General features: G+C 40.7%; 1 protein-coding gene and 1 non-coding gene across 5 annotated transcripts in view; both read right to left on the reverse strand.

Moving 5' to 3' along the window:
* The window catches only part of RAB3GAP2 (RAB3 GTPase activating non-catalytic protein subunit 2), a 107,897-nt gene that overhangs the window by 39,979 nt on the left and 41,712 nt on the right, over positions 1-26,206 (reverse strand). For 2 of the 4 annotated variants that reach the window (XM_049868612.1, XM_049868614.1), the window contains exons 3-13: positions 23,705-23,840; positions 22,753-22,834; positions 20,588-20,635; positions 20,432-20,507; positions 20,019-20,120; positions 17,110-17,209; positions 14,730-14,828; positions 4,097-4,245; positions 3,199-3,278; positions 2,991-3,080; positions 1,368-1,507 (exon numbers count right to left, since the gene is read on the reverse strand). In XM_049868612.1, coding sequence (XP_049724569.1) covers positions 1,368-1,507; positions 2,991-3,080; positions 3,199-3,278; positions 4,097-4,245; positions 14,730-14,828; positions 17,110-17,209; positions 20,019-20,120; positions 20,432-20,507; positions 20,588-20,635; positions 22,753-22,834; positions 23,705-23,840 — 1,102 coding nt within the window. Of the gene's footprint in view, positions 1-1,367; positions 1,508-2,990; positions 3,081-3,198; positions 3,279-4,096; positions 4,246-14,729; positions 14,829-17,109; positions 17,210-20,018; positions 20,121-20,431; positions 20,508-20,587; positions 20,636-22,752; positions 22,835-23,704; positions 23,841-26,206 lie in introns of those variants that run through there. The other 2 variants (XM_049868613.1, XM_049868615.1) reach the window with 2 other exon arrangements.
* LOC126067114 (small nucleolar RNA SNORA36 family) lies at positions 12,056-12,187 on the reverse strand. The gene has a single exon (XR_007515344.1). It is a non-coding gene; the product is annotated as a small nucleolar RNA SNORA36 family (small nucleolar RNA).

Genomic DNA, 26,206 nt, shown 5'->3' on the forward strand with positions numbered 1-26,206 from the left:
TTCACTCCCTTGGTGGTCCACAGATAGAGGGAAAGCGTGGACAATATGATGACGAGAGGAAGCCCCTGCACGTGACAAGAAAGATGCAGCTGAATGACACTGTCTTCCACTTTAGGGTGGCCCCCGTACAGTCAGTCTATTGGCCCCTCTCTCCCCAGGGAACAAGGCTCGCTCTTGAAGGAAAATCAAGTGCCCTAGCTGCAGGACAGGTAACAATGCCAACAATAAGATCCCAGAGTGGACTCGGACCATTGGTACAGTTGTGTCTTCTGGGTTCTGAAAAAGTCTTGCTGAGAACACAGCCTTGAGGTTGTTTCAGAAGATAAACCAAGGAGAAATTATGCATTTGCAATACTGAAACTAATTTCTACAGACATCTAAAAATGTCGAAGATATAGACTGTCTCTGTCACTGCAGAAGCTGTTTGCCAAGAAGGTGACAACGGCCTCAATCTGGTTCAGAGCAATTTAATGTCCTGAAATCCATACTCTGCACCTTGTGAAGTATAGACCACAATGCACCATAGCCATGGTTTCCAATCAGCAGTCTACACTGGCATGTTACTGTTTCCAGTGACTGCAAGTACTGCATTCTCCCCTTCTTTCTTAGCAGGAGAGATTTTACTTTATTCAGGAGGATAGTGGGCCCAGCTAAAGATATGTTCAAGGCTCCCATATAGTTAGATGGGGACATGTGACTAAGTTCTAATAAAAGTTGGAGGAACTTCAGAAAATATCTTCAAACTGACTTGGCTGGCAGGAGTTCCCTTCTTTCCTTCCCCTTATTACTTCCTGGAATGCAGATAAGTAGGTTGGAGCTTCAGCAGTCATTCTGGACCATGAGATAACTTTGAGTACCGAAACCATCTGGAATGAGTCCTGGGTCCCTGAGAATATCATAGTCATACTGTACTTGGTTCTCTTACTAACAGCTGAATGGAGCTGATACAGTTAGACCCAAGCATAGGAGTACAGAAGTCCAGTTGGGGGAAATGGATTTGCTTCGTTTTGCTATCTTAAATCAGAAAGACCTGGCATTCTAGACTTGGGGACGTAATCTGGCTCAAGAGTGGCCTTGTGAGGTGGAATAAATGTAGCAGAGGCAAGAAACAGCATTTAGGAAATAACAATGACAGTAAGAATTAAAAGGAAGTGCATACAGCACAAGATAAAAGTGCTTATGAGGTGATCAAACTTAAAGGGTATGTCAACTGGACTACTGGATTAAGCGCTGATCTGAGATTGTTAAAAAAAAAGTAATAATAAAGGTTAAGCAGTGTTAGGACCAGAAGCGGAAGGATAACACAGTCACTCAATTTGGGGTTAAAAGTGAATTAACTTTTTAATCTGGGTTTTTGTAAGGAATACCTTTCCACATGCGTATTGCAATTCCCCTAGCTACATCCAACAAGATCACTCTGCCGAAATCATCTGTTGCTGCCGCCAGTGTGTTACATGGAGACAGACATATACTCTCACCATGGCGTCTAGAATCTGGAAGTCCAAATCTGATTAAAAAAAAAACCTCAAATTACATTCTAACCTATAGAAATAAAACACATAAACAAAATAGGCTAATACCGGTTTTATGTAAAGAAATATGAACCTTTCCCTATTAATTTATTAACTAACCCCCCCAACATTTCCCAATATAAAACATAAAATTTCTTCTATTATAAAATAAAAAAGCAGCCCCATAAAATCAAAAGTTTTCTATACAGAGTACCAAAACCTTAAACTTTTTGAAAATATCCCATACAACTTTACCTTAAAAGGTATATCAGAGAAAACAACGCCCTCACAGTCTACTAAATTTCAGACTACTTTGCCCCCTACACTGGTATCTATGGTCTATTTTTACACTCTTGTTCCTCATGTGTCTCTTTTTTGCTCAGTGTCACATCTTGCACCAGCCAACGTATGCCTGAAGTAAGAGCTTTCCTTCTGCTAAATACAAAACAACAACAACAACAACCAACGTTCAACTCGCAGCTACCCGATGGGACAGAAATAGTTACTCTAACCTGCTCCTGGTCTACAAGCGATCTCAGCAGAACCATTAGTAAGTCAAGAGGTCCTGTGGAAGGATCAGGACAGGCTGTGTTCAGTAAGGCCCCTGACACGAAGTGCACACGTTTTGTTACATGTGTTTGGGAAACTTAGAGCCATTTGGCTCATTTCTTGATTCTTGGGTGAATCTGGGTAATGTGGTGTGTTACAACAAAATATTTTAAAATGAGATGAAAAAATTTTTAGAAACAATCTCATTAAGAGCATCTAGAAAGGAGCAGGGGAGAGCATTCTATTTCCCTTCATGGCAGTACTTTTAATAAAAAAAAAAAAAAGATTTAAAAACAAAACCAGGCAAAATCATGCTCGTCCCTTCCCCCAAAAACCTGACAAATACACTAACACATCCTATGAAACCAAAATCGAACCCGTTGCCGTTGAGCAGGACAGAGTTGAACTGCCCCGTGGGGTTTCCAAGGGGCAGCTGGTGGATTCGAACTGCCGCCAGACAGGCTAGCAGCTGAGCTCTGAAGCAGACAGGCAAGGAGGCATGAGCCAGCATTCCGGAAAACACACGCATGTGAAGGCTGTTCCCAATTGTTTAAAGAAATCACTAAGCACTCTGTCTGATTATACAGTGACCTCAGTGACAAACTTTTTAAAGAAGAAATTCAACAGCTACCACCAACCACACTTTCCTTTGCAACTTACAGTTTTGTTTTTTGTTTTTTTTTTTAAGCGCACTTATATACATTTTGAGCACCTACTATGTGACAGGGAGACAGCAGTGAACAAACAAGGCCAAGGACCACTGTCCTCATGGAGCTCACATTCTAGTGGAAAATATCACATTAATGATTTCTAGGAACTCCGAAGGCTTATGAGATCAACCAATGAATCCACCAAGCACACTGAAAGGCCCTAACTTTCACAGGACATTTCTAAAAGTGCTGGAATCAGCGAAGGGCATGACAGACTTGCCTCACAGCTAACGGGGTGGCAGGTTCAACCTTCGGCTTCTGCCTTTGGACAGCTTCCTCTTCGTGCTTACTTTTCCAACCAAGCCAACCACTTAAAAGAAAGAAAATGTGAGAATAAAACTAGGGCTTCCAGAGTTTTAAAATGCAGATTATCAAATTGCAACTGAAAACCAAGCTAGATACAAATTAGATAATTTTTACATAATTACCTGGCAGCATTAAATAAAGCAGAGGTGAGTTTACTTGCAACTGCTAGTGCCACGTGAGATAATAAGGGCTGTGTGCTTCCCTTAAAGACAGGAAAAAAAAACATTTGAAAGAGAAAACTCAGTAGCTCACAAAGGAAGAAAATCTACTTTCTAAATAAGGGTGACTGCGAACCGCCTCGGGAAGCTGCAAAGCCTGGGCTGGCAATAACGTTCGGCTTCTTTCAGGGGGCAGTAAAAGCTTTATTTTAGGAGGCAGCAATATAATCAGAAGTTTTAAAGTTACAGTTCCTTCTTTAAATTTTAATTTAAAGAACTTTTAAATTGGGATATTGAGATAGCATTCTTCTTAGCTGGGCTATGGATTTCCCATCTACACACAAATGGCTCTTTTCCCTTTTTTTTTTTTCTAAAAAATAATGATAAAAACATAGTTTGGGCAATTCTGAGAAGGCTATTTTTTAAGCAAGACTTTAAGAGCTGCCAAATCTAACACCTAGCTTTTCCCTCTGTGAAAAGCAATTTACACCACTTTTATCAACTACAGCTGGCAACTTGTTCTGTCTTCACGATTCCTGGTTTATTCCAATCCCTGGTGGACTGACATCGTTAACAGCCATGAGGCATCTGAGTGTAACTCCGATATGTGAAAACAGCTCCGCTGTCAGAGAACTCAGGCCTTCCATAAACACAGGATTTCAATGTTTGCCTTACAGTGACTTTACTACCTTTTCAGGTTTATAAAGGGTTTAGAAGAAAGTAAGTTCAGATTACTTTTAGCTTCCACTGAAACTTAGAAACATAAACTGATGAACCTGTCTAAGGCTAAGCTGCCCCATCCAGTTTGCAGACCAGCTGAAAGTGAAGCGCGCACTGCTCACGACCAGTGATGAACACGTACCTCCAGAGCGTAGAAGAAGCCCGTGAACGGACTGGACCCTACAGTGATGTACTGGGACATGGCCGGCGGGCTGTTTTTTATTGCCGCGTTAAATCCACCTATATTGGAGGCAGTCTTCATCTGATCAAAAGGGGACAGAGTCATAATACCTAAAGACGAAACAAACAGGAAAACGTGACTTGAAAGCTCTGAAACAATACCTCCATTTTAAGTCACTAAATTCTTACTTAAACTCCATTCTAAGATGCTTTTTAGTTTTAATTAACAGCTCAAAGCACTTTTTAAAATCTACACAAAGTCCATAAATATTAAATTTGACATATATAATTTCTCAAAAGATATCATGACAAAAGGAAATTTTAAATATTAATTTTTAAACAGGGATAGAATCCAGAAGGCCCACCCACATCCCCTGGTATCGGTTCACTTCCTAGAGGCACCAACTACTAGACCTTGTCCTGCTGCCTACCCAGAGACGTTCACTCTGCACAAACGACAGCACGCCTCATACACTGATGCGTACCTTGCTGTTTTTATTTAATAAAATATCAAAGAGATCAATCCATTCTAGTGTTCATTCTTCCCAGTCACTCATAGTATCCCACTGTACGGACACACTATAACTGAGCTGACCTACGGGTGGGCATTCAGGTTGTTCCCACCTTCTGCCACTATAAATAACACTGCGATGTGTATCCTTATTATTACCCACCTATGTAACTCCATCTGTAACATAAATTCTTAGAAACAAAAGTGCAGGGTCAAAGTGGATCTATGTTTTTACAGATTTTATTACATACTGTTACACTGCTTTCAGGAGCCGTGGTAGTGTAAAGGTTAAGTGCTCAGCGCTAATCAAAGGTTGGCAGTTTGAACCCATCCAGTGGCTCTGCAGGAAAAACTCTGGCAATCTGGTCCTGTAAAGATTACAGCCTAGAAAACAGTTGGGGCAGCTCTACTCTGTCACATGGGGAGCTAGGAGTCGAAAATCAACTCAACAGCAGGCAACAACAGCACACTGCTTTTCGTAGAGGTGGTGCCAACTGACACATCCACCAAAGTGAGGGCACACCTGTGTCCCCAAACCCTTCTCAACACAGCGAGACATCTTCACGCATCTGCTTTGTAGCCCAGAAATCCCCCAACCTTTCATAATGCAGAGTCACTTTTCGTTTCCCTAAGGCTCTAAGAGCAAGAACAGGCTGAACGCTGACATCCACATGCCTGGGTGGAGCGGTAGGGGCAAAGTCAACGTTCTTTAAATTCACTTAAGAAGCGGAGAGAGGAAGAGGAGGCAAACTGAGCTGAGAGATCCAGGAAGTAAAGACTCCAACGTTTGTGGACTTAGGCAGCATCTCCAAACTTGGGTACTCACGTGGTACATGAAGACACCCCACTGAGAGCTTTGAAACTCAGATACAGTGTAGAGCTGCACAAGGGTGATTCTGATTTTCTGATGTGGGCATTGCCTCCTCTTTGCCCGAAAACTGACAAAAATGCATCACTCCTAGGAGTCCCTGGGCAGCACAAATGGTTAACTGCTCATCTACTAGCCAAAAGGTTGGTGGCTTAAACCCATGAAAACCCTATGAAGCAGTTCTACTCTGCACACATGGGGTCGCCAGGAGTCATAACTGACTCAACAGCAACTCACAACAATGTACTGTGCTTTCGCAAATAATGCGCCCGTGTAAAATAATGCGCGCACACATATAACAGGCGGAAATGATGGAGTCAAGTGCAGCGGTCTGGCACACCGTGCTTGTCTCGCGACACTTCCAGCGTGAATTCTGGCATCATTCACCTATCCTCATGTTACAGGTAAATCATATCGTTTTGTTCATTTTCTTTCATTCTGTTCGTTTTCTTTCATTCTGTTCACTTTAATTTTCTACTTCTTGGTATAAAAATACTCTGAAAACATCACTTTTGATCATAATTGTATAATAAAGGTATAAGCCATGGACAAGAAGTCATGGCTTGAGTTTGGTAGTCCCTCAGTAATCAGAAAACAAACAAAACTGTGTGTTTCTATTAATTTGTTGATAATTATAGCACATTAGCTTAACAGTTGATCTACCAGTGAATACTTCTCGCTTCAATTTCAAGTAACATAAAATCAATACCCATGTGAAGTTTCCACGTGATTGGAAACTGAAATTAAATTCAACAACATGTAAAAAAAAATTGGCATAGTGCATTTATGAAAATAACACATGGGGACATTGCGTGGTTGACAAAAAACATGTAACGTACAATATTTGTATAAAAAATACAGTATATTTGTATAAAATACAATACATAGTGTATTTTATACAAATATTATATTTGTATAAAAAATACAATATTTGTATTAAAAACACACTAATATACAGTGATGTCCAAAATGTATTAAATTGAAAAAAGTTACATTAAAAATGCATTGCTCTTGAGAAGACTCCTGGGAAAGCAAATTCTTTCAGGGAATTTATAAGCAAACCACTCAATGGATACAGGGATTTGAAAGATCAAATAAATTCTGATAAAAGTTGGACTATTTAAAACACAAACGCACCCATCTTATATTCATGGATGAGTTTTCATGACTCAATATATAAAATATTTTCAGCAGATAATAAAATCCTCAAAAGTTTTGCCTGACCCTGTCAGAGTAAGCTCAACGGGTGAATTGTATGGCATATAAATAGAAATTTAAGTTTTAAGATAGCTTCTCTTCGTACTCCCACACACCATAGGTGGGAGTATAAATTGCTACAAGCTATTCAGAGGACAATTTGGCAATATGTATTGCCATGGATTGAATTGATTCCCCCCAAAATGTCTGTCAACTTGGCTAAGTCATAATTACCAGTACTGTGTGACTGTCTACCATTTTGTCATCTGATATGATTTCCTTATGTGTTGTAAATCCTATCACTATGATGTAATGAGAGGATCAGCGGCAGTTACATTGATGAGGTCTACAAGATTAGTGTCTTGGGTCAATCTCTTTCGAGATGTGGAAGTGAGAGGTGAGCAGAGGGACATGGGGACCTCATACCACCAAGAAAGCAGTGCCGGGAGCAGACTGCATCCTTGGACCTGGGGTTCCTGTGCTGAAATGCTCCCAGGCCAAGAGAAGACTGATGACGAGGACCTTATTCCAGAGCAGACAAAGAGAGAAAACCTTCCACTGGAGCCAGCGCCCTGAATTCGGACTTTTAGCTTACTGGACTGTGAGAGAATAAACTTCTCTTTGTTAAAGCCATCCACTGGTAGTACTTCTGTTACACAGCACTAGATGACTAACACATGTACCAAAAAAAATGTAAGCGAATACCTTGTGACCCAATAACTACACTGTATTCTAAGGAGATGGCTGATCAGCTCTTCCCATCCTTACCACCAATGATCTTTTTCTTTACTCAACTCAGGTCATCCACTCCCAATGCTACCCACTAGATTTTGTCATCGTCAACTATATTGTCTCTGAAACCTTGATTTCAAGAATACCACTTTTTGACCATTATCTCTCAGTTTCCATTTCAATTACTCTAGTTAATACCCTGCAGTAATTCCACAGCTTCACCAAGACTTCCAATTCATTAATCCTATGGTTTTTCACTATTTATCCTGCCACTCTCGTGATCACTTCCCTACTTACCCAGCTACAACTCCCCTTCTCTCTCTCCACATACTTACCTGGCTAAATCTCAACACTGGCTGACCTCAACTCTCTGCATTCTCTGCTCTTGCGGCAAAACAGTGATCATTGCCCGAGGGAACGTATATATCCAGGCTTCAAAGTCAGAGCCAAAAACAAATGGTCATGCAACACTAGCCAAAAATCCCATGTCCTCCCCCATCTCCCAATCCGTTGAAATCTATTTGTTGAAGAAACCAGGCAGTTTGAAGCTAATTTCCCAGTCTAGATTTGCTGGCCACATGTCTATGGTATTATTTAACATGTCCTGCTCTCTGTTTTAATGCAAATTGGTAGTTGAACGTAGAGGGCTGTTGTCTTCTGAGTCATCAACGAGCATTTTTTTTTTTTAAGGTAAATGAAGATACAGCTTGTTTATAGCCCCTCTTCTCCCTGTAACCTTCCAATATAGCTAGATCTCAATTTTTGATCAAATTCACATTCACTAGTTTCATTATTAGGAATGCTGCAAGTATTACTCACGGCTTAGCCAAGTTGCATACTATAATTACTTTTCTGGAGTTATTATTATCTTGTCATTTAGGGCTTTCATGAACATTTAAGATCTTACCACACCTTGAAACACTTTAAAGTTCCTGTCATAAATTTCCATAATGACAAAGTCATTGGAAAATTTTCTAGGTTTATTTTAGTGGCTACAGAAGGCCTCTGTGACAGAATGATATTTGAACAGAGACCGGAATGAAGTGAGGGAGAGAGCCATGTGGCTAGCTGGGTAACGTTTTCCAGCAGAAAACCCACTGCGGCCAAGTCAATTCCAACTCATAGTGACTCTACAGGACAAAGCAGAACTGCCCCATAGGGTTTTCAAGGAGCGCCTGGTGGATCTGAACTGCCAACCTTTTGGTTAGCAGCCAAACTCTTAACCACTACACCACCAGGGCTTCCATTTCCAGCAGAGGGAACAACAAGTACAAACGCTCTAAAGTGAGAAGATGCTCAGTGTGTCTGAGGAACGATAAGATCAGCGTGGAGGAATGCAGCAAGCAAGGGGGACACTGGGAGATATGGCCAAAGAGGTACCATAAACCAAATAATGTCAGGCCTCGTATGCCACTGTAAGGGCTTTGGATTTTATTTACTGTAAGATGGGAAACCACTATAAGGTTCTGAGCAGAGGACTGACAAAAATCTGCTTTATATTTCAAAAGGATCATACTAGCTGCTAATTAGTAAGGAGATCTTAGGGAAGGAGGAAGGAAACAGAAACCAGTTAGAAAGTTTTTTCCCCAAGAGTTCAGGCAAGCAATGATAATGGCTTGAGCTACAGTACTGACATGATAGAAATGAGAAGTGGTCAGATTCAGAATCCATTATGGAGGTAGAGACATAAGGTGGTCTGAATGAGGGGCATGAGAAAACAGGAGTCAAAGACAACACAAAAGTTTTTGATGTGAGCAAGCAGAAGACGAAATAACATGGAAGAGATAGGAAGAAAAAAGAGGAACAAATTTTATGGGAGGAAATCAAGAACTTGATTTCAGACACATTTAAATTTATATACCCAGGTGGAAATGTTCAGTAGAGAGTTGGAAAAATGAGTATAGAGAGCTTAAGGACTGCAGATATGTATGGAGACACCGTGATTCTTGTTCTTCTGTCTATGGCTCTTGAGAGAAGGAGGTATAAATACTTTCTCTTTTATTCTTAAACCTACTCCAGTCTGATTTTTACCTCACCATTCCACTTAAACTGATCACATCAGAGTCAATAAAGAGCTCCATGTTGTCGAATCCAGTGAACCTTCTCCCTTTCTTGAATTCTACGTAGCATTCCACAGTGAGCAACTCTAAATTTATACCTACAGTCCCAATTTTTCCCTGAGCTTCAGACTTGTTTATCTCTCTATCCGACACCTCTGTGTGAATTTATAACAGTATCATAAGCTAGCCTGCAAAAAACAATTCTTTTTTTCTTTTTATTTATTGTGCTTTAAGTGAAAGTTTACAGATCAAATCAGTCTCTCATACAAAAACTTATACACACCTTGCTATGTACTCCCAGCTGCTCTCCCCCTAATAAGACAGGACGCTCCTCCTCTCCACCCTGCATTCCTCATGTCCATTCAGCCAGCTCCTGTCCCCCTCTGGCTTCTCATCTTGCCTACATAGCCTCATGTGCCTACTTGAGCCAAGAAGCTCACTCCTCACCAGTATCATTTTGTCTTATAGTCCAGTCCAATCCCGTCTGAAGAGTTAGCTTCGGGAATGGTTCCAGTCTTGAGCTCATAGAGGATCTGGGGACCATGGTCTCTGGGGTCCCTGCACTTTCATTCAGACTATTAAACCTGGTCTTTTTATGAGAGTTTGAGATCTGCATCCCACTGTCCTCCTGCTCCATCAGGGATTCACTGTTGTGTTCCCTGTCAGGGCAGTCATCGGTGGCAGCCAGGCACCATCTACTCTTCTGGTCTCAGTCTGATGCAGTCTCTGGTTTATGTGGCCCTTTCTGTCTCTTGAAGTCTTTACCTTCTATCTTTGGTGTTCTTCATTTTCCTTTGTTCTAGGTGAGTTGACATCAACTGATGCATCTTAGATGGCCACTTGCTGGCATTGAAGACCCCAGATGCCGCTCATTAAAGTGGGATGCAGGACATTTTCTTATGCCAATTGACCTAGATGTCCCCTGAAACCATGGTCCCCAGACCCCCACCCTTGCTACTCTGACCTTCGAAGCATACAGTTGTATTCAGGAAACTTCTCTGCTTTTGGTTTGGTCCAGTTGTGCTGACCTCTCCTGTATCATGTGTTGTCTTTCCCTTCACCTAAAATAGTTCATCTACTAACAAATTGTTCGTCTACTAACAAAGTGAATATCCCTCTCTCTCCCTCCCCACCCTCGTAACCATCAAAGAGTATTTTCTTCTGTGTTTAAACTTTTTCTTGAGTCCTTATAATTGTGAGAAAAAACATATTTCTTGATTTGTCTACCTCAAACCTCTTCATCTTCATTCTCATTTCAGTAAATATTCTGATCATCTACCTGCATATTCAAACTTACAAACTGAGAAGTTCTTGACTCTTTCCCTTATTTCTCGGACCTATCTATCTATTAGCAAGTGTGAAATATATCTCAAAGTCATCCCCCTCTCTCTAACTCCATTACCTCACAAAGTCATCATCATCTCTTGTCAGAATTAATGCAATATACTCCTAACTGGTCTCCTTCCTTTCACCTTCTAGCCTAAAAGTCAATCTTAAACAGCAGCCAGAGGGATATTTTAAAAATGTAAACCCCTACTTAGAACACATGGAACTCTGGTGGTGCAGTGGTTAAGCACTTGGCTGCTAACTGAAAGGCTGGCGGTTTAGACGCACCCAGCCGCCCCGCAGGAGAAAGAGCTGGTGACCTACACCCGTAACGATTGCTGTCATCAGGGGCCATCGAGCAGACTTCTGACTTACAGCGACCCCGTGTGACGTAGCAGAATGGCCCCACGGGCTTCTGGGCTGTAATCTTTATGGGAGCAGATCACCAGGTTTTCCTCCCACGGAGCTGCTGGGTGAGTTCAAGCTGCCAATCTTTTAATTAACAGCCAAGTCCTTAACTGCTGCACCACCACAGCTCCTTTCCATAAAGATTATAGCCTAGAAAGCCCTATGGGTAGTTCTACCGTGTCACGTGGGGTCGCTATGAGTCAGAATCAATGGCACCTACCACCACCACCTTACAACACCACCACCTACGACCACCACCGCCTACCACCACCACCTTACAACACTACCACCTACCACCACCACCGCCAACCACCACCACCTACCACCACCACCGCCTACCACCACCACCTTACAACACCAGCAACAACCACCACCACCACCAACACTTAGAACACATCGGAGACTGCCACTGCATTTGGAATAAAATCTGAACTCCTTGCCCCGTGTGATCTGACTCCTGCCTACACCGCCAATCTTACTTTGTCCCATTTTCCCTTCACTCTTTCTTCAGTCTATCTAGACTACTCTCTTCCTTTACATTCTATCATAACCCTCTGCCGGTTTTCTTCAGGATACTTACTGACATTCTGACGTTCCCTATTTATTCATCTGGTTTAACTGTTAATTGTTTGTCTCCCCATCACCAGAATGTAAGCTTCATCAGGGCAGAGGTTCTGTCTGTCTTGTACCCCAATACCAATGTTAGCTATTGGTGCCTGGTACTTAATAGCTATTCATTTATTTATTAAATGAATTAACCAGACCTTTACATAAAAATGTATATACAATAATGTTTGTTCAACTTTTTTCTTTTTAATATTTTGTAGGCTGGGAGAGAAATGAATAGAGTAATACTTTCTATCCAATCATTTTCCCTAGCCACTTTCAATGTCCCCAAGTTTAATTAACAGAACAGGGAAGCTGCCCTGAACTGAACTCAACACTTTGGGATATAGCAACACTTTTATGTTAGCAAAAATCAAAGACAAACTAAATGTCTACCAACATGGTGTTTATTAACTATAGAGTATTCCATGTAAAAACTATGTACTCAGTAATGAAGATGGTCTCTGGTCAGGTATCTTCTGGTTGCCCCCTAGGTTCACACCCCTCCCTTATCTCCATGCTCTCTCCCAGGAACCAATTTGTATCAATTATGCCAAACAGCTCCCATGCCCTTTGGCTACCAGTTGGGTTCAGAAAACAGGACGTCACAGGACGTCACATCGGTAGATCAAAAGGAGAAAGGAGAGTCAAGTCAAGCTATCTCCCACTCTCTTTTCCTGAAAAGCTGGCTGTGACTTTTGAATAAAAGTCATTGCTGCTCTCAAGGCCCTCACTCTACTCATCTCCAAGTTCCAAGAAGGCTCCCTCCCCTCTCCCGTGAGGCCTGCGTGCAGTTAACAGTCTGGCTTCTGAGAAGCCCAGCGCAACTGTACCATTCCCTGTGGTTCCCCTAAACCACATCTTTATAAATCGTTTCTCTGTGAATATGCCCTCTTTCAATTATCCTATTTCGAGTGTGCCATCTGTTTTCCACGAGGACTTGACAGATACAATGCATATTTACCAAAACGGACACAAAAGGCCCTTCATGATATCTTGGTTAGAAAAGTGCTGTAACATACTTAGCATAATATAATCCTTATGAACACATCCCTCTCTCCGTAACCATGTACATATTACTTACACACACACACACACACACACACACCAGAAAGTCTGCAAGGATGCTGAGCAAAATGTGAGTTGCGAGTATCTCTGGGGACTATGATTTAAGGGAATCTTTTTCCTTTTCTCTTTACATATTTACATAAAATTTGAAAATTTTTACAAGCATATACTGTATCGATAAACAAAAATATACATGTTTTAAAAGCCCCTCCAAATAGTATTTTTTTCCTCTCCACCCCCATTTCTTCTGCGCTAATTCAGAAGCCCATCATTTCTTGCCAAGGCAATCACAGTTTCCTTACTGGACCCAGTAGCTAGTCTTCCCCACTGTATTCCAGCCTCTAAACTGCCACCAAAGTGACTTTTCTAAGAACATTGATAATTATCACTGCCTTGCTCAAAATTATCCAGTGGCTTCCAATGTGGCTAGGAGAAAGAACTAAATTTCTTTGCACAGCATGCCATCGTTGTTGTTAGCTGTCATCAAGTCAGCCTCAACTCATGCCCCCCACGCACAAGGGGATCAGACCATTGTGACCCACTGGGTTTTCACTGGCCGATTTTCAGAAGCAGGTCAGCAGGCCTTTCTTTCTAGTCGCCCTTAGTCTGGAAGCTTCGCTTAAACCCGTTCAACACCACAGCAACACGCAAGCCTCCACTGACAGACAAGCGGTACCTGTGCTTGAGGTGTATTTGCCAGGAATCCAACTTAGATCTCCTGCATGGAAGGCGAGAATTCTACCACTGAACCACATGTGGCCTCTTCATAGCATATTAGGCTCTTCAAAACCTGACTCCTACTCACATATTTGGCCTCACCTCTCGCCAGTTCTCCTTCATACTCACAGCTTCTCCAGCACACAATGCATTCTCACGCCCATGCCTCACTAGACATTGGCCAGAAGGTCCTTCTCTGTGCCTGTTCTCTTGGTCAACCTCCTCTTCCCTGATGCTCGCAGTGCTAAGGCCTCTCCTCCGCTCACACTATACTTGGTCCACTTCTCTAATACAGCAATAGTGATGCTGTGGTACTGTAACTGTTCTCATGTGTTTCTTCCAACTAGACGTGCTTCCTGATGGCAGAGACCATGTATTTTTACCTCTGCATTCTTGATGCCAAACACAGTAAGCCTTCAAATATTGCTTGCAAGAAGAAACCTGTTTCTATTTATCTTCTGCTGGTCTAAAGGTCACCATTTTAAGAGAGTGATCTATATGGTAATTATATAGATCAAACCTATCTGCAGGAAAACTAAGTCAAACAGTGAATGACTTAAAACTGTATAATCTATTGGACTGGACAAAGGGTTGGAGAAGGATGCTGGTGAGGACTGAACTTCTTGGATCAGGTGGACACTTGAGACTATGTTGGCATCTCCTGCCTGGAGGGGAGATGAGGAGGTAAAGGGGGTTAGAAGCTGGCGAAATGGACCCGAAAAGAGAGAGTGGAGGGAGAGAGCAGGCTGTCTCATTAGGCGGAGGGTAATTGGGAGTGTGTAGCAAGGTATATATATGGGTGTGAGAAACTGACTTGATTTGTAAACCTTCACTTAAAGCACAATAAAAATTATACAAAAAAAAGAAAAACTGTATATTCTTGATGCTGAGGGCCATAATCAAACCTTCATTAAAACAGTTATTTCCTAAAGACACACACCCATGCTGATTTGTTATGCCTGAATCAACTTGTGAATGTCTCATTACAGGCAATATATATCCTTTCCACAAAAAAAAAAAAGTATATTTCTACCAAATGAGATACTTTAATCAAAATATGTAAGAAGTGACTTCCAAGAGAATTTTAACTGGTAATGCTTACCGATGCTAGCATGATCAATAACAGTGTCAATATCTTGTAGACCCCATTTCTTATAAGCTAATGGTGGTGGTTGGATGTTCTCATTGCCCGATGCTGCAGCTATTAAAGATAGAAATTAGACAATTCAAACTTAACTATAACAAATAAAATGGAGTTTCACATAAAATCATTAAAAATGTAGTAACTTGGTTTAGTATTCTAAAAAAATCAGCTAATCATAAAGAGCCACAATAATGCAGGCAAGTCAGAAAGTGAGATTTACTCATTTCAAGACAATGCAGATAAAACAGAAACATTAAGAGAAGACTAAGTTGGCTGTCACAAAAGACTTCAGGATACTCAAGTAGAGAAAAATGTATTAAAAATTCTAGACTATTTCTAAAAATCGAGGTGAACTCCAACTGCAAATGATGCCAACTAAGCAATTTCTCTTCCTTGAGAAAGACGGTGGGTAAAATCTTGGGAACAGCAGCCAGTGCCTTACGCAAAGCCTGGTTTACCTGGCAAGCGCACACAGCAAAGACCTCTAATCTAGACAGCTGAGGCCAGACTTGACAGGGAGCTGTTACAGCAACAGCACTGCCAGGAGAAGATAAATGCTAAGTTAACATCACTAGCCCCACCCAGTAACAAAAGGAAACAAGTTACACCTCTTGACCTGCGTTCACACAGAGTCCCGTTGACCAGTACACATTCCCATGCTAAAGATTAGAATACAGCTGAATTTTAGCTGTTTATTCTAGAAAGTGAAGAAAAGATACTTTAATAACGGAAAAAGATAATCCTCTAAGCACTGCAGGTTTTCTAGGAAGGCCAAGGAAAAAAAGAATTTCCCAATATGCCGAATTCACTGTCACAATGATCTGCGACTAAGTACCCAGAGTTCTCTTTAGAACAGCTGAAAACAAGAGGGCAACAAGGTGACGCAGTTTCTTACTTCCTAGGAGACAAAATGGCTCACACATAGCAGTCTCACACACAAGAAAAACAGAAATCAAAAATGGTACAAAATTAAATGGCTTACAGTATCAACTGTAATATAATTATCTATTTCTAGTTTATTAGAATTCTTACCTACAGAAAACTTCCAGACTCTTTCAACATAAAGATTAGTAAAAATAGGTATTAAAAATTCAAACAGATCCTGACCTAACAGAAAAGCGCGTGCTATTGAAGAATTGCATGCGCGTGACTTCGGAATTTTACCATCAGGCCAACCTGCTAAAAACGACAGTGAAAAAACGTCTGTCTATCACAATGTAAGATGCTCCACTTTTCCCTAGAAGAAACTGCTTATTTTGTTTCTTGTGGTTCAGTTCTGGGTTTATAAAAAAAAATTATGAATTAGCAAACAGATCTTAATTAATCTGTGTTTTCAGAGAGTTGTCTCAACCACATAAGAGTTAAATGTCATTATTATTAGTATTTTTTTTAGGGCCACTAAGGCCCCTCTAACCCTAACCCAGAAGAAAAGGGGAAGTCAGTGCTGGTCCTATATTTTTACCGATTGTAAGCCCTTTCTTTTTCATATTTTAACGTCTCTATAATTGAGATCTTAAAATGGATGGTGTGTCTTTCACTGGCAGCATTTTTGCTTCAGTGGTACCTAAAAATAAAGGTGCATCTTACAATCAATGCATCTTGGATTTGATGAAACACAGTGTCTTCTCACAAGCATATTATAGCATCAGAATGAAACCGATGGGTAGCAAATTTAAGAACTCTTTGATTATTTGTGCACTTTTTTCATCCTCCAGTCTGGAAGTAATATAATTGCCTATTTAATAAACATTAAGTTTGTGCCTCCTAGTTGTCTCCGTTCAGACGTATTCCCAGTTAGCAAGAAGCTGCTGATGTCGACTTGCTGTCGTGCCCTGCCTGCTGTGGGAAAATGCCCCTGCACCCAGTGTGTCCTCACCCTCAGTGAGAACAGAAGCAATGTAGAGCCACAAGCTTTCACTCCACTGGCCCTGCAGCTGCTGATCCAGTGACAAATACGGTTTGTCAGCTAGCTGCAACGGAATTCCTCACGCACAGCTGATTCTCAATACAGATGCAAATCTCTCTCCTATCTGGCTAAGACATACTGCTGAGTTAGTGAGTAAAACCTGCTGTCCTATGCTGGCCACATTCTCTACCGGCAACACGTAAGGAGTGCTGAAGTTTCAGCCTTTGCCGTTATCTTACTGATCAACTACGCAGCGCTGCACTCCCCTATCTACCGTGGCAGGGTTTTTTTTTTTTTTTTAATTTTGTTTTTTCCCCTTCTTAAACTAGTTCAGAAAGCCTTTTATTTTGAAGACATGTTTAATTCTGTAAATAGGCTAAAAAGTAAATAAAACAAACACCAGGTGTTAAATATTTCTTGTCAAAAAATTACCTTTTGCAACCTGATTTCGACAAGCACGAAGAGATTGAAAAAGGCTGAATCCGTCAATAGTCACAATGGCAGCTGGATATAAAATACTCAACTCTTCATTCTATTTAAGAAATAAAAAAGAAAATAAGGATACTCATCACTGCCAAACCAGAATACCTATTTTTTAATAACAGCTGAATGCCACGAATAATGCAAAATAAAAAAATTCTATGACTAAACTGTCAATCACCCAATACAAAAAAATACCAGAGAGAAGAACAGTAAAATAAAATAAGTGGGAAATTAATTTCAGAACGCCTTTCGGCCAAGGACTTAGAGTTGTTCTCAAATAGGAGCTTTCATACATGGTGAATAATGCTTTCAGGGCAGACGGTGAGAGTTAACAACAACAAAAAAAACTTACAAATTTCATAAAAATGAAACATACTCATTGTGGAGATACAAACAATATATAGAAGTCAAGAAAAAACTCACCCGAAATCGCAGACATGACTCGATATACATCCTCACAAATATTCATACATTTTCCCATGAAACACACAGCATTTTACAGAATTTATTTCTCAAGAATATACCAATATATAGCATTTTTATTACTCAAAGATACTTTTGTATTTCAATAAACAAATCATTTTTGTCATGGTTGTAGAGTTCCTTTGGATCTAGCAAAATTCACTTAGCCAGCTCTTACTGATGGACATTGAGTTTGTTTGGTCTCCTGCTTCCATTTCTGCTCTCTACAATCCATGCTCCACACAGCCAGTGTGATCTTTGTGAGGCATCGCAGATCAAATTGCTCTCCTGATTAAAACCCTCCGATGGTTTTCTCCTGCACTTGGAATAAAACCTGAACTCTTTACCCACGCCTGCAAGACCTAACTTCTAACTAAGAAGATCTGCCTTCTCTCTTCCCTTGCTCCCTGAACAGGAAGCTCACCATCACCTCAGTCCTCTGCGTGGTCTGGACCTTCTCCCAGGTCTTCACCTGCCTGGTTCTTCTCATCAGGAAGGCCTCGGCTCAAATGTCAGTTACTCAGAGGCCAATCCCGAGCCTCCACCTCAAACAGCACCCCCACTCTCTCGTCATGTTACTGTATCATCACCATGATAACTTCTTCCACAGCACCTATCAGAGACTTAAATCATCCTGATAGCTCTAGTTGTTTATTGTTGGTTTCCCTCCTCCATCACCCCCACACTGTAAGCTCCATGACAGCAGGGACCTTGTCTGTTTTGTTAAAACCGATGAATCTTCAGTGATTACAACTGGGCAAAGTATATACTAGGTAGTAAATGAATATTTACAATACTGGTATTTTCAATTTACTTCCAATCATTGCCTCCAACTCAACATGTGTAAAATCAAATTTTATTTACCCCCAAGCCAGCCCCCTTTTCCAACTCATCTCTCAGAGCCATCTCTGACTCACAGTAAGTCTCGAGTTATGGATGTCTGACTTCGGGACAACTCCTACTTGCCCTTTAATGGTACGTAAGTGTGCCCTCACTTTGAAACAGATGAACCAGCCCCTACTGGCAACAAACTCCCCATCACAGTCAGCTTCACCTGCTGCACGTGCAGCTTTTACATTACCGCAGAGGCTTGCGCTAAAGTAAGGCGAACTAGGAACTGTACGCACCTGTTCAGGCTTACCCACAAATTCTTAAAGACACACATAGGAACGGCTCTCATTCCCAACCCAGGGACTGCCTGCATTTCTCTTCTTAATACTCTACACCTCTGGACAATAATCATGTCCTGTCGATTCTTCCTTCAAAATGTTCTTTGCACTGGTCCTTTCTTCTACAGGAAGTCTAGCCCTGGTTCCCAACACTTCATATCCATCACAGACAACTTCAAAGACCAAAATACTAGCCTCCCTGATTCTAGCCTCTCATAACTCCAACGCATCCTGAAGATTCTCAGTAAATCTTTAAAAGCTTCTCTCGTACCCTGAATCAAATCTGATACTGGCTTTCAAATTCATGTAAAGTTTGGCCACTCTGCCTATTCAATAGTTTCTCATTACTTGCTAACATTGGTTTCTTTGATGTTTCAAACAAATCCCTACATTTTAACCTTCCCTCATTTTCCTCCTGGTTGCCTAACATTCTTTCCCCTCTTTTCTCATCATCTAATTAAATTATATACCCATTGTTCACAGCTTAATTCAGATATCACTTGGTGAATGGCATTTAGTTCCTTGAGATCTTTTGGAAGCAGGGTAGTACAGAGAAGGAATTCTACTACCTCGTTTTGACTACGGTCACTGCAACTCAAGTAAACGCACACGAGTTTAGTTGGCTCTACAATTATTTTTTGACTGTTTGAGGCAACCAAGATATCACAAAGACTCCAGGAAGAAGGAGAAACTGTACCTTTGCAGAGCCTTAGGTAAATACCATTATTAAACGAAATAGCATTATTTTCTTAATCAAAATCTTTGATAACTATAAAATAATTTACACTATTAACAAAAATTTAAGAACCTCTTTTCTGAGAAATAGGTAAGTACAATGTATTGGTACTACTGCTAATAAATAAGACGAGAACCTTTTTCTCGTACTATTGGTAATTCTGACATCTACATCCAAATGAAAAAAGGAAAAAGTTATACAATACCACATTTTTGCCTTATGTTGCTATTTAGCTCTAAAAATGGGAGACTTGTTTTTGGCACTTGACTAAAGTATTTTATTTTATTGTAGAATGAAACATACACTATTTCTTAAGTAACTAAAAGCAAGCCTGGTATTCTTTTCTCAGTATTCATAGGCTATGTTTCTAGAATATGACAGCACAGATAATGGTGCCACAAAGCAAAGGTGACTTTCATTCCCGCCCCTCCCAGTCGCGAGGAGAGAAACCCTAACACCACGGCTAGTCTGAAGACGTTCTGTTACAGCACCTGCTCAGTCACACCGGGATGCCGTGGGATCTCATAGGTCCTGCATCTGAGCTGTAGCACGGGGTCCTCATTCAAAAGCTGAGCAAGCAAGAGCACACCGCTCTAGGAGGAAGCACAGAGAAGAGCCCTGCTTGGTTACTTGCTAATACACCTGAACAGCTATGACCAGACAGAGATTGTCACTTCCCCTCCAGTTTTCCACAGATACCAGTACTTTCTTCCGAAGAACAGAGTTTCTCTGTATTGTCTACCACAACGTTCACCACTTTTATTCCCTAAACTATACCCCTAATAAAGCACCAACTACACGCTTCCAAGCAGCAGATAAGAAGTCACACCCCAGTATAACGGGGAACGCGTTAACAGTTATTACAGCCAACTGCTGTTTCCTGACTGCTGAAAACTCAGCTCACCTCCGTGTAGAAGCGTACGTAACCTGAAGTAAAGCCCACCACAATGCAGGTCCAATCAGGTCGCCCAGTGGAACTCCTGTTACAAACAAAACGCCACAGACCTTAATGGCTCATACGGCAAAGCTAAGAGAACAGGTCATTCTTGTTTATCCTCACCTCTTTTGGCTTGCCAGCGGAATACACAGAGCACTGGTTACACATTCCCTAAAACCAAAAAGGAAGCATACGCTTATTCAATGAAATTACCAATTACTTCTATTCCTCTGTAATTTGATGTTAAAGGGCAAAAAGTAGAAGATGACCTTGCGGACCAGTTTTATACAGTACATAAGTAAAAACGCAGTAAAAGTCCACTATTAGAGTCCATAAAATTCATTCCCACAAAATGTAATGTCACATTCATTTGAGGTTAATAAAAAACAATATTTTTCACCTTGTCTGTATTGTCACAAAAAGGAAAAAGTAATGGAAACAAAACTTTGCAGTGCACAATGGATCATACAAAGAACTGAGAAAATCTCAACACTTACCAGGCAGTCAGGTCACACCCCCTCCCTGTCCTCACTGGAGCCCTGCTGACACAGTGGTTAAGAGCTATGGCTGCTAATCAAAAGGTCAACAGTTCGAATCCACCAGCCGCTCCATGGACACCCCGTGGGGCAGTTCTACTCTATCCTATAGGGTTGCTATGAGTCGGAACTGGCTCGTTGGCATCTAACAACATCTCTTCCTCACCCTGTTTCAGATCAGGAGCTAGGCAGAGGGTGGGCCTGCCAATCACATCATATGCAAACTGCATTTCTGCCGGGTACTTTATTCTATTCTAGGGACTTGCCATATTTCAGCTGGCTAGTCTCCTCTATATTTTGCAGAAATTGCTCCTAATCGCCTATTTCTAAGTGCATGCTAGGTTTGATGTTCCCTAAAAGAAATTTTTTCCTGACATGTAGACTGACTTCTTTAAGCTATCAAGCTCCATCATCAAGAAACTATACACACACCTGCCCCAGATACCACTAGATGATCACTGAACAAAGTTAATTTATCTTTTTGTTTGTTTTTAAAATAAACAGGCTGTTATGTTCTGCTTTATATTTCTGGCAGAAATCAAATGTCTTTGAAATGCTTAGATAAAATGACTTAAGGGGAAATAATATATTTTGATAATAGTAAAAAACATTTCACTGTATATCTACAACGTGCAGGCATGTACTAGGTAGGTACTTCCACTTGCTTGTCTTCTATCTGAATTCCAAGTCTGTTGTTGTTAGTTGCTGTCAAGCTAGTTCTGACTCACAGTGGTCCTATGTACAACGGAACAAAACACTGCGCTACCCTCACAATTGTTGCTGTGTTTGAGCCCACTGTTGCAGCCACTGTGTCAGTCCATCTCAGTGAGGTCTTCCTCTCTTTCACTGACTCTCTGCTTTACCAAGCATGATGCCCTTCTCCAGGGACTGGTCCCTCCTGATAACATGTCCAAAGTATGTGGAGACGAAGTCTCGCCATCCTCGCTTCTAAGGAGCATTCTGGCTGTACTTCTTCCAAGTCTGTAGGCTCATCTTATTCTGATCAGAGAGCTTTCGGTCATAAAAATTTAACTGAAAACAATTTTTGGCTCAAAGTTCTAGGTTAGCTGCTCTATCATGTAACCACATTAGGGACCAAAATTTTGAAACTCTGAGTTCGCAGGAAACTGGAATTAACCATCTTGCACTTCTGAACCATTTATAAGTTTTAAGAATTAACACAGCACTATCCCCTTCAAGGAGAAGCCCAATGCTAGCACAACAGAGAAGACAACGACTGCCCTTGACTTTTTGGCTGAATAAAATTAGCAAAAGAGAAGGAAAGGACTAAATGCGAGAAAAAGATTTTATGGGATTCTCTCCAAAGTGTGCTTTAAATCTTCTTCAAACAGAATTTTTTTAAAGTAATCACACAATGAATACAATTAAAATTTCCTGCCTAGATCGTGCTTTTATATAAACTCTACAATCCCTAGGAGCCCCTGGGTGCCACTAACCAAAAGGTCGGCGGTTCGGGCCTTCCCAGGGCCACCTCAAAGGAAAGGCCTGGTGATCTGCTTCTGAAAGGCCACAGCCTTGAAAGCCTCACAGAGCAGTTCTGCTCTGCACACATGGGGTCCCCGTGAGCTGGAGCCAACTTGCCAGCACCTGACAACAACAACAATTTCTAAAACCTGAATGAGTATAGAGATGTACTAAACACTAAATTATGAAAACTTCTTACTACATTCACTTACAGTCATCAGTTTCACATTTAATGCCCAGAGAAACAAAGAATTAGTTGGTACCTACCCTTCTTCAACATTTAAAGAACCGCTCCAACCAACAGCAAACTGCATCTCTTCCTTTCCTTTATCACTATGCTTCCATTTTGCTGAAAAAGATCAAGATATTTCAATTACTTTAACTATAATATACTAAAGCAGTAATTTATAAATTTCAGTCTTTTCCTTTAGAATAATGAGTACCAAATTTAATAGATCTGCATTAACTGACTTGAGTTTTTCTTATAGGTGCATATAAAACATTTTAAATTTTTTTGTAAGAATTTTAGAAAACTCTGCCTTCTCTGTCTCCTCCAATTAAACTCACATAATCTTGTCCCAGCTCTTGTAGGATAATTTCCATGGACTACCCCAACTATTTTAAGGCTACTTTTAATCTCGAATAACAGAAAAAATTTCCATTAGATTTGTGCTACTGGAGAGTAAATTTGTTTTAGAAGACTATTCTATAGCCATGTTACATATCGCCTTACATTTTTGATTAGGGAAGTTTTTCATATCATATTCATCCCCAAACTTTAATATCGATCTTCAACAAAAATTAGGAGTTGAAAACTTATGTCCAAAATAGAGACATACAACATCATGAGTTTTCAAAGTATAGCTGAAAATCACCTCACTCACATCATTACTAAGAAGGGGTCAGTGACCTCGTTAGCTCTGACTGCCCCTTGCAAGAATTGGGCAATGCCCAGTACTGCCTCGGAAATGCCAAACAGTGATAGCTATGGCGTTGCAGCCAAAAAGAAAAAGAGAAAACAAAAAGAATTCAAAGAAAAAAAAAGGAGAAACATAAAAAAAAGAAATAAAAAGGGCTGTACAATATGTAAAATAAAGTACAGCATGTTGCCGCCATATAATGCGTATAACAGAGATAACCTGTGCCTTTCTCCCAAATCCATCTTCTAGTCTACCATGCGTGCTAAAATAAAGACCAGTGGAAATAAAAGGGCACTTACGCACGAGAAACACCGCTTTTTGCTCTCGAGCTATCACCATGAGATCATTGGTTGGAGATAAGGACAAAACACAATCTTGCAGCCAGGAAGTTTTTTGTGTTTTGCAAGTGGTTCCTTCTTCCTCCTGTGGGTAAAACTAAAATGACTTATTGTGATGGTTAAGTTTATATGTCAACTTGGCTAGACCATGACTCTCAGAGGTTTGGCAGATATTACGTAACTATTCTCCATTCTACAATCTGATGTGTGCAGCCAGTCAGGAGAGTTTCCTTGGGAGTGTGGCCTGCATCCAATACAAATGGATGTTCAGGCAAAGCTTGCCCTCTCTCAATCCTACATCCAACTCATCATCCTCTGACCTCTGGTTCTTGGGACGTGAGCCAGCAGCCTGCCGCCTGACCTGCAGATTTTGGGTTTGTCAGCCCCTGCAACCACGTGAGTCAGGAAAAGCCTCCAGCCTGTTGCCTGACCCATGGGTTGGGGACTTGTCAGCCTCCACAACTGCATGAGCCATTTCATTGAGATAAATCTCTCCATATACAAATTTACATGTATTTACATATATACATGTATGCGTCACTGATTTTGTTCCTCTACAGAACCCAGCCTAAACAACTTAAATGCAAAGATTACTGAGGGTATTTCAACTTAGCTTGTCCTTCCGGAGGGACTACAGGTGGGGTGCAGGGGTGGGAAGCTTCCCAATTCTTTCATAATGCTGGAGTATGCATAATCAAAGATAACCAGCCAGACAAAAACCCCCACTACAAACAAGTCTCAGTTAGGACTATTAATGCAAAAATTTAAAGTAGAAACTAGCAAGACATTAAAAGAATGACCACATACGGGTCACTTCACAAAAATTCAGTATTAGGAACTTTAGCTTCATAATTAATCCCACTGATCTGATGATTGTTATGGTTGACATTTCTTTCTTTTTATTTCACCTGCAAGGTGTTTTCTTTTTCTTTTTTTAAATTAGTTTTTATCGTGCTTTAAGTGAAAGTTTACAAATCAGGTCAGTCTCTCATACAAAAATTTACATACACCTTGCAATACACTCCTAATTGCTCTCCCCCTAATGTGACAGCACAGTCCTTCTCTCCACTCTCTCTCCTCGTGTCCATTTGGGCAGCTTCTGGCCCCCTCTGCCCTCTCATCTCCCCTCCAGACAGGAGATGCCAACATAATCTCATGTGTCTACTTGATCCAAGAAGCTCTTTCTTCACCAGTATCATTTTCCATCCCATATTCCAGTCTAATCCCTGCCTGAAAAGTTGGCTTTGGGAATGATTCCTGTGTCCTGGGCTAACAGAAGGTCTGGGGGCCATAGCCTCCGGGATCCTTCTAGTCCCAGTCTGGCCACTAAGTCTGGTCTTTTCACGAGAATTTGGGGTCTGCATTCCACTGCTCTCCTGCTCCCTCAGGTGTTTTCTTTTTATACATTAAAATTTATTATATAGGTAAAACCCTATGGATAAAAAAGTTTTCACTGAAATCTCTCACACGTCTATAACAACCCAGTAGCTCACTGTAGAAACAAGCAATGTAATCAGTTCTCATGCGTATTTCCAGAGATATTTATGCATAGATTAAAAAATGCATAGATAGGTACATAATTTTTATCTACCTTTTCCTTCTTTTCTTACATAATATACATAATATACACATACCTTTTTTATACATTACTGTGTTTTTTTTCTTAATATACTTTAGACATCTTTCCACATGAAACGTCACTATTCTTTTTAATGGCTGCACAGTATTCCACTGCACAGCTATATTAAAATTTATTTAATCAGTTCCCTAAACGGACATTTATGTTGTTTCCAGTCTTTTGCTATTACAAACCATGACACCATGAATAGCCTTATATATATTTCCAATTTGTGTGCGAGTGTGCTGATAGGATAAATGGAATTGCTGGGTCAGAAGGAATTACACTGGTAAGTTTGCCAGATATACCCAAACCCTGCTCTATCAGGAAATTTGGGGGAAAGTGCTAGTTTCTTCCACAGACGTTTTTTGAAAAAATATTTTTAGAAGTTTAAGATTTACCAAAAAAAATTGAAAAGCTACTACAAAGAGCTACCATAGACTCTGAACCTAGTTTCCACTGTTATTAACACCTTCTATTAGTATTTGTTACAATCAATGAACCAATACTGATATATTATTGTTAACTAATGTCCATATTCAGATTTTTTAAATTTTTATCCAGTCTTATTTTCTGTTCCAGGGTCCCATCCAGGAAACATTACATTTACTGCTTATGTCCCCTCAGGCCCCTCTTGGCTGTAACAGGGTTTTAGACTTTCCTTGTTTTTGATGACCTTGACAGTTTTAAGGCGCACTGGTCAGGTATTCCCAGGATCCCCTTCCACGGGAATCTGTCGGGTGTTTTTCTCATGCTTAGACTGAGGTTATGGGTTTTGGGAAGACAGACCACAGAGGCAAAGGGCCATTTTCATCATGTGATCCAGGGCATTCCTGAGCTATTTC

This window comes from Elephas maximus, chromosome 24, assembly GCF_024166365.1.
Source record: "Elephas maximus indicus isolate mEleMax1 chromosome 24, mEleMax1 primary haplotype, whole genome shotgun sequence".
Taxonomy (NCBI): Eukaryota; Metazoa; Chordata; class Mammalia; order Proboscidea; family Elephantidae; genus Elephas; species Elephas maximus.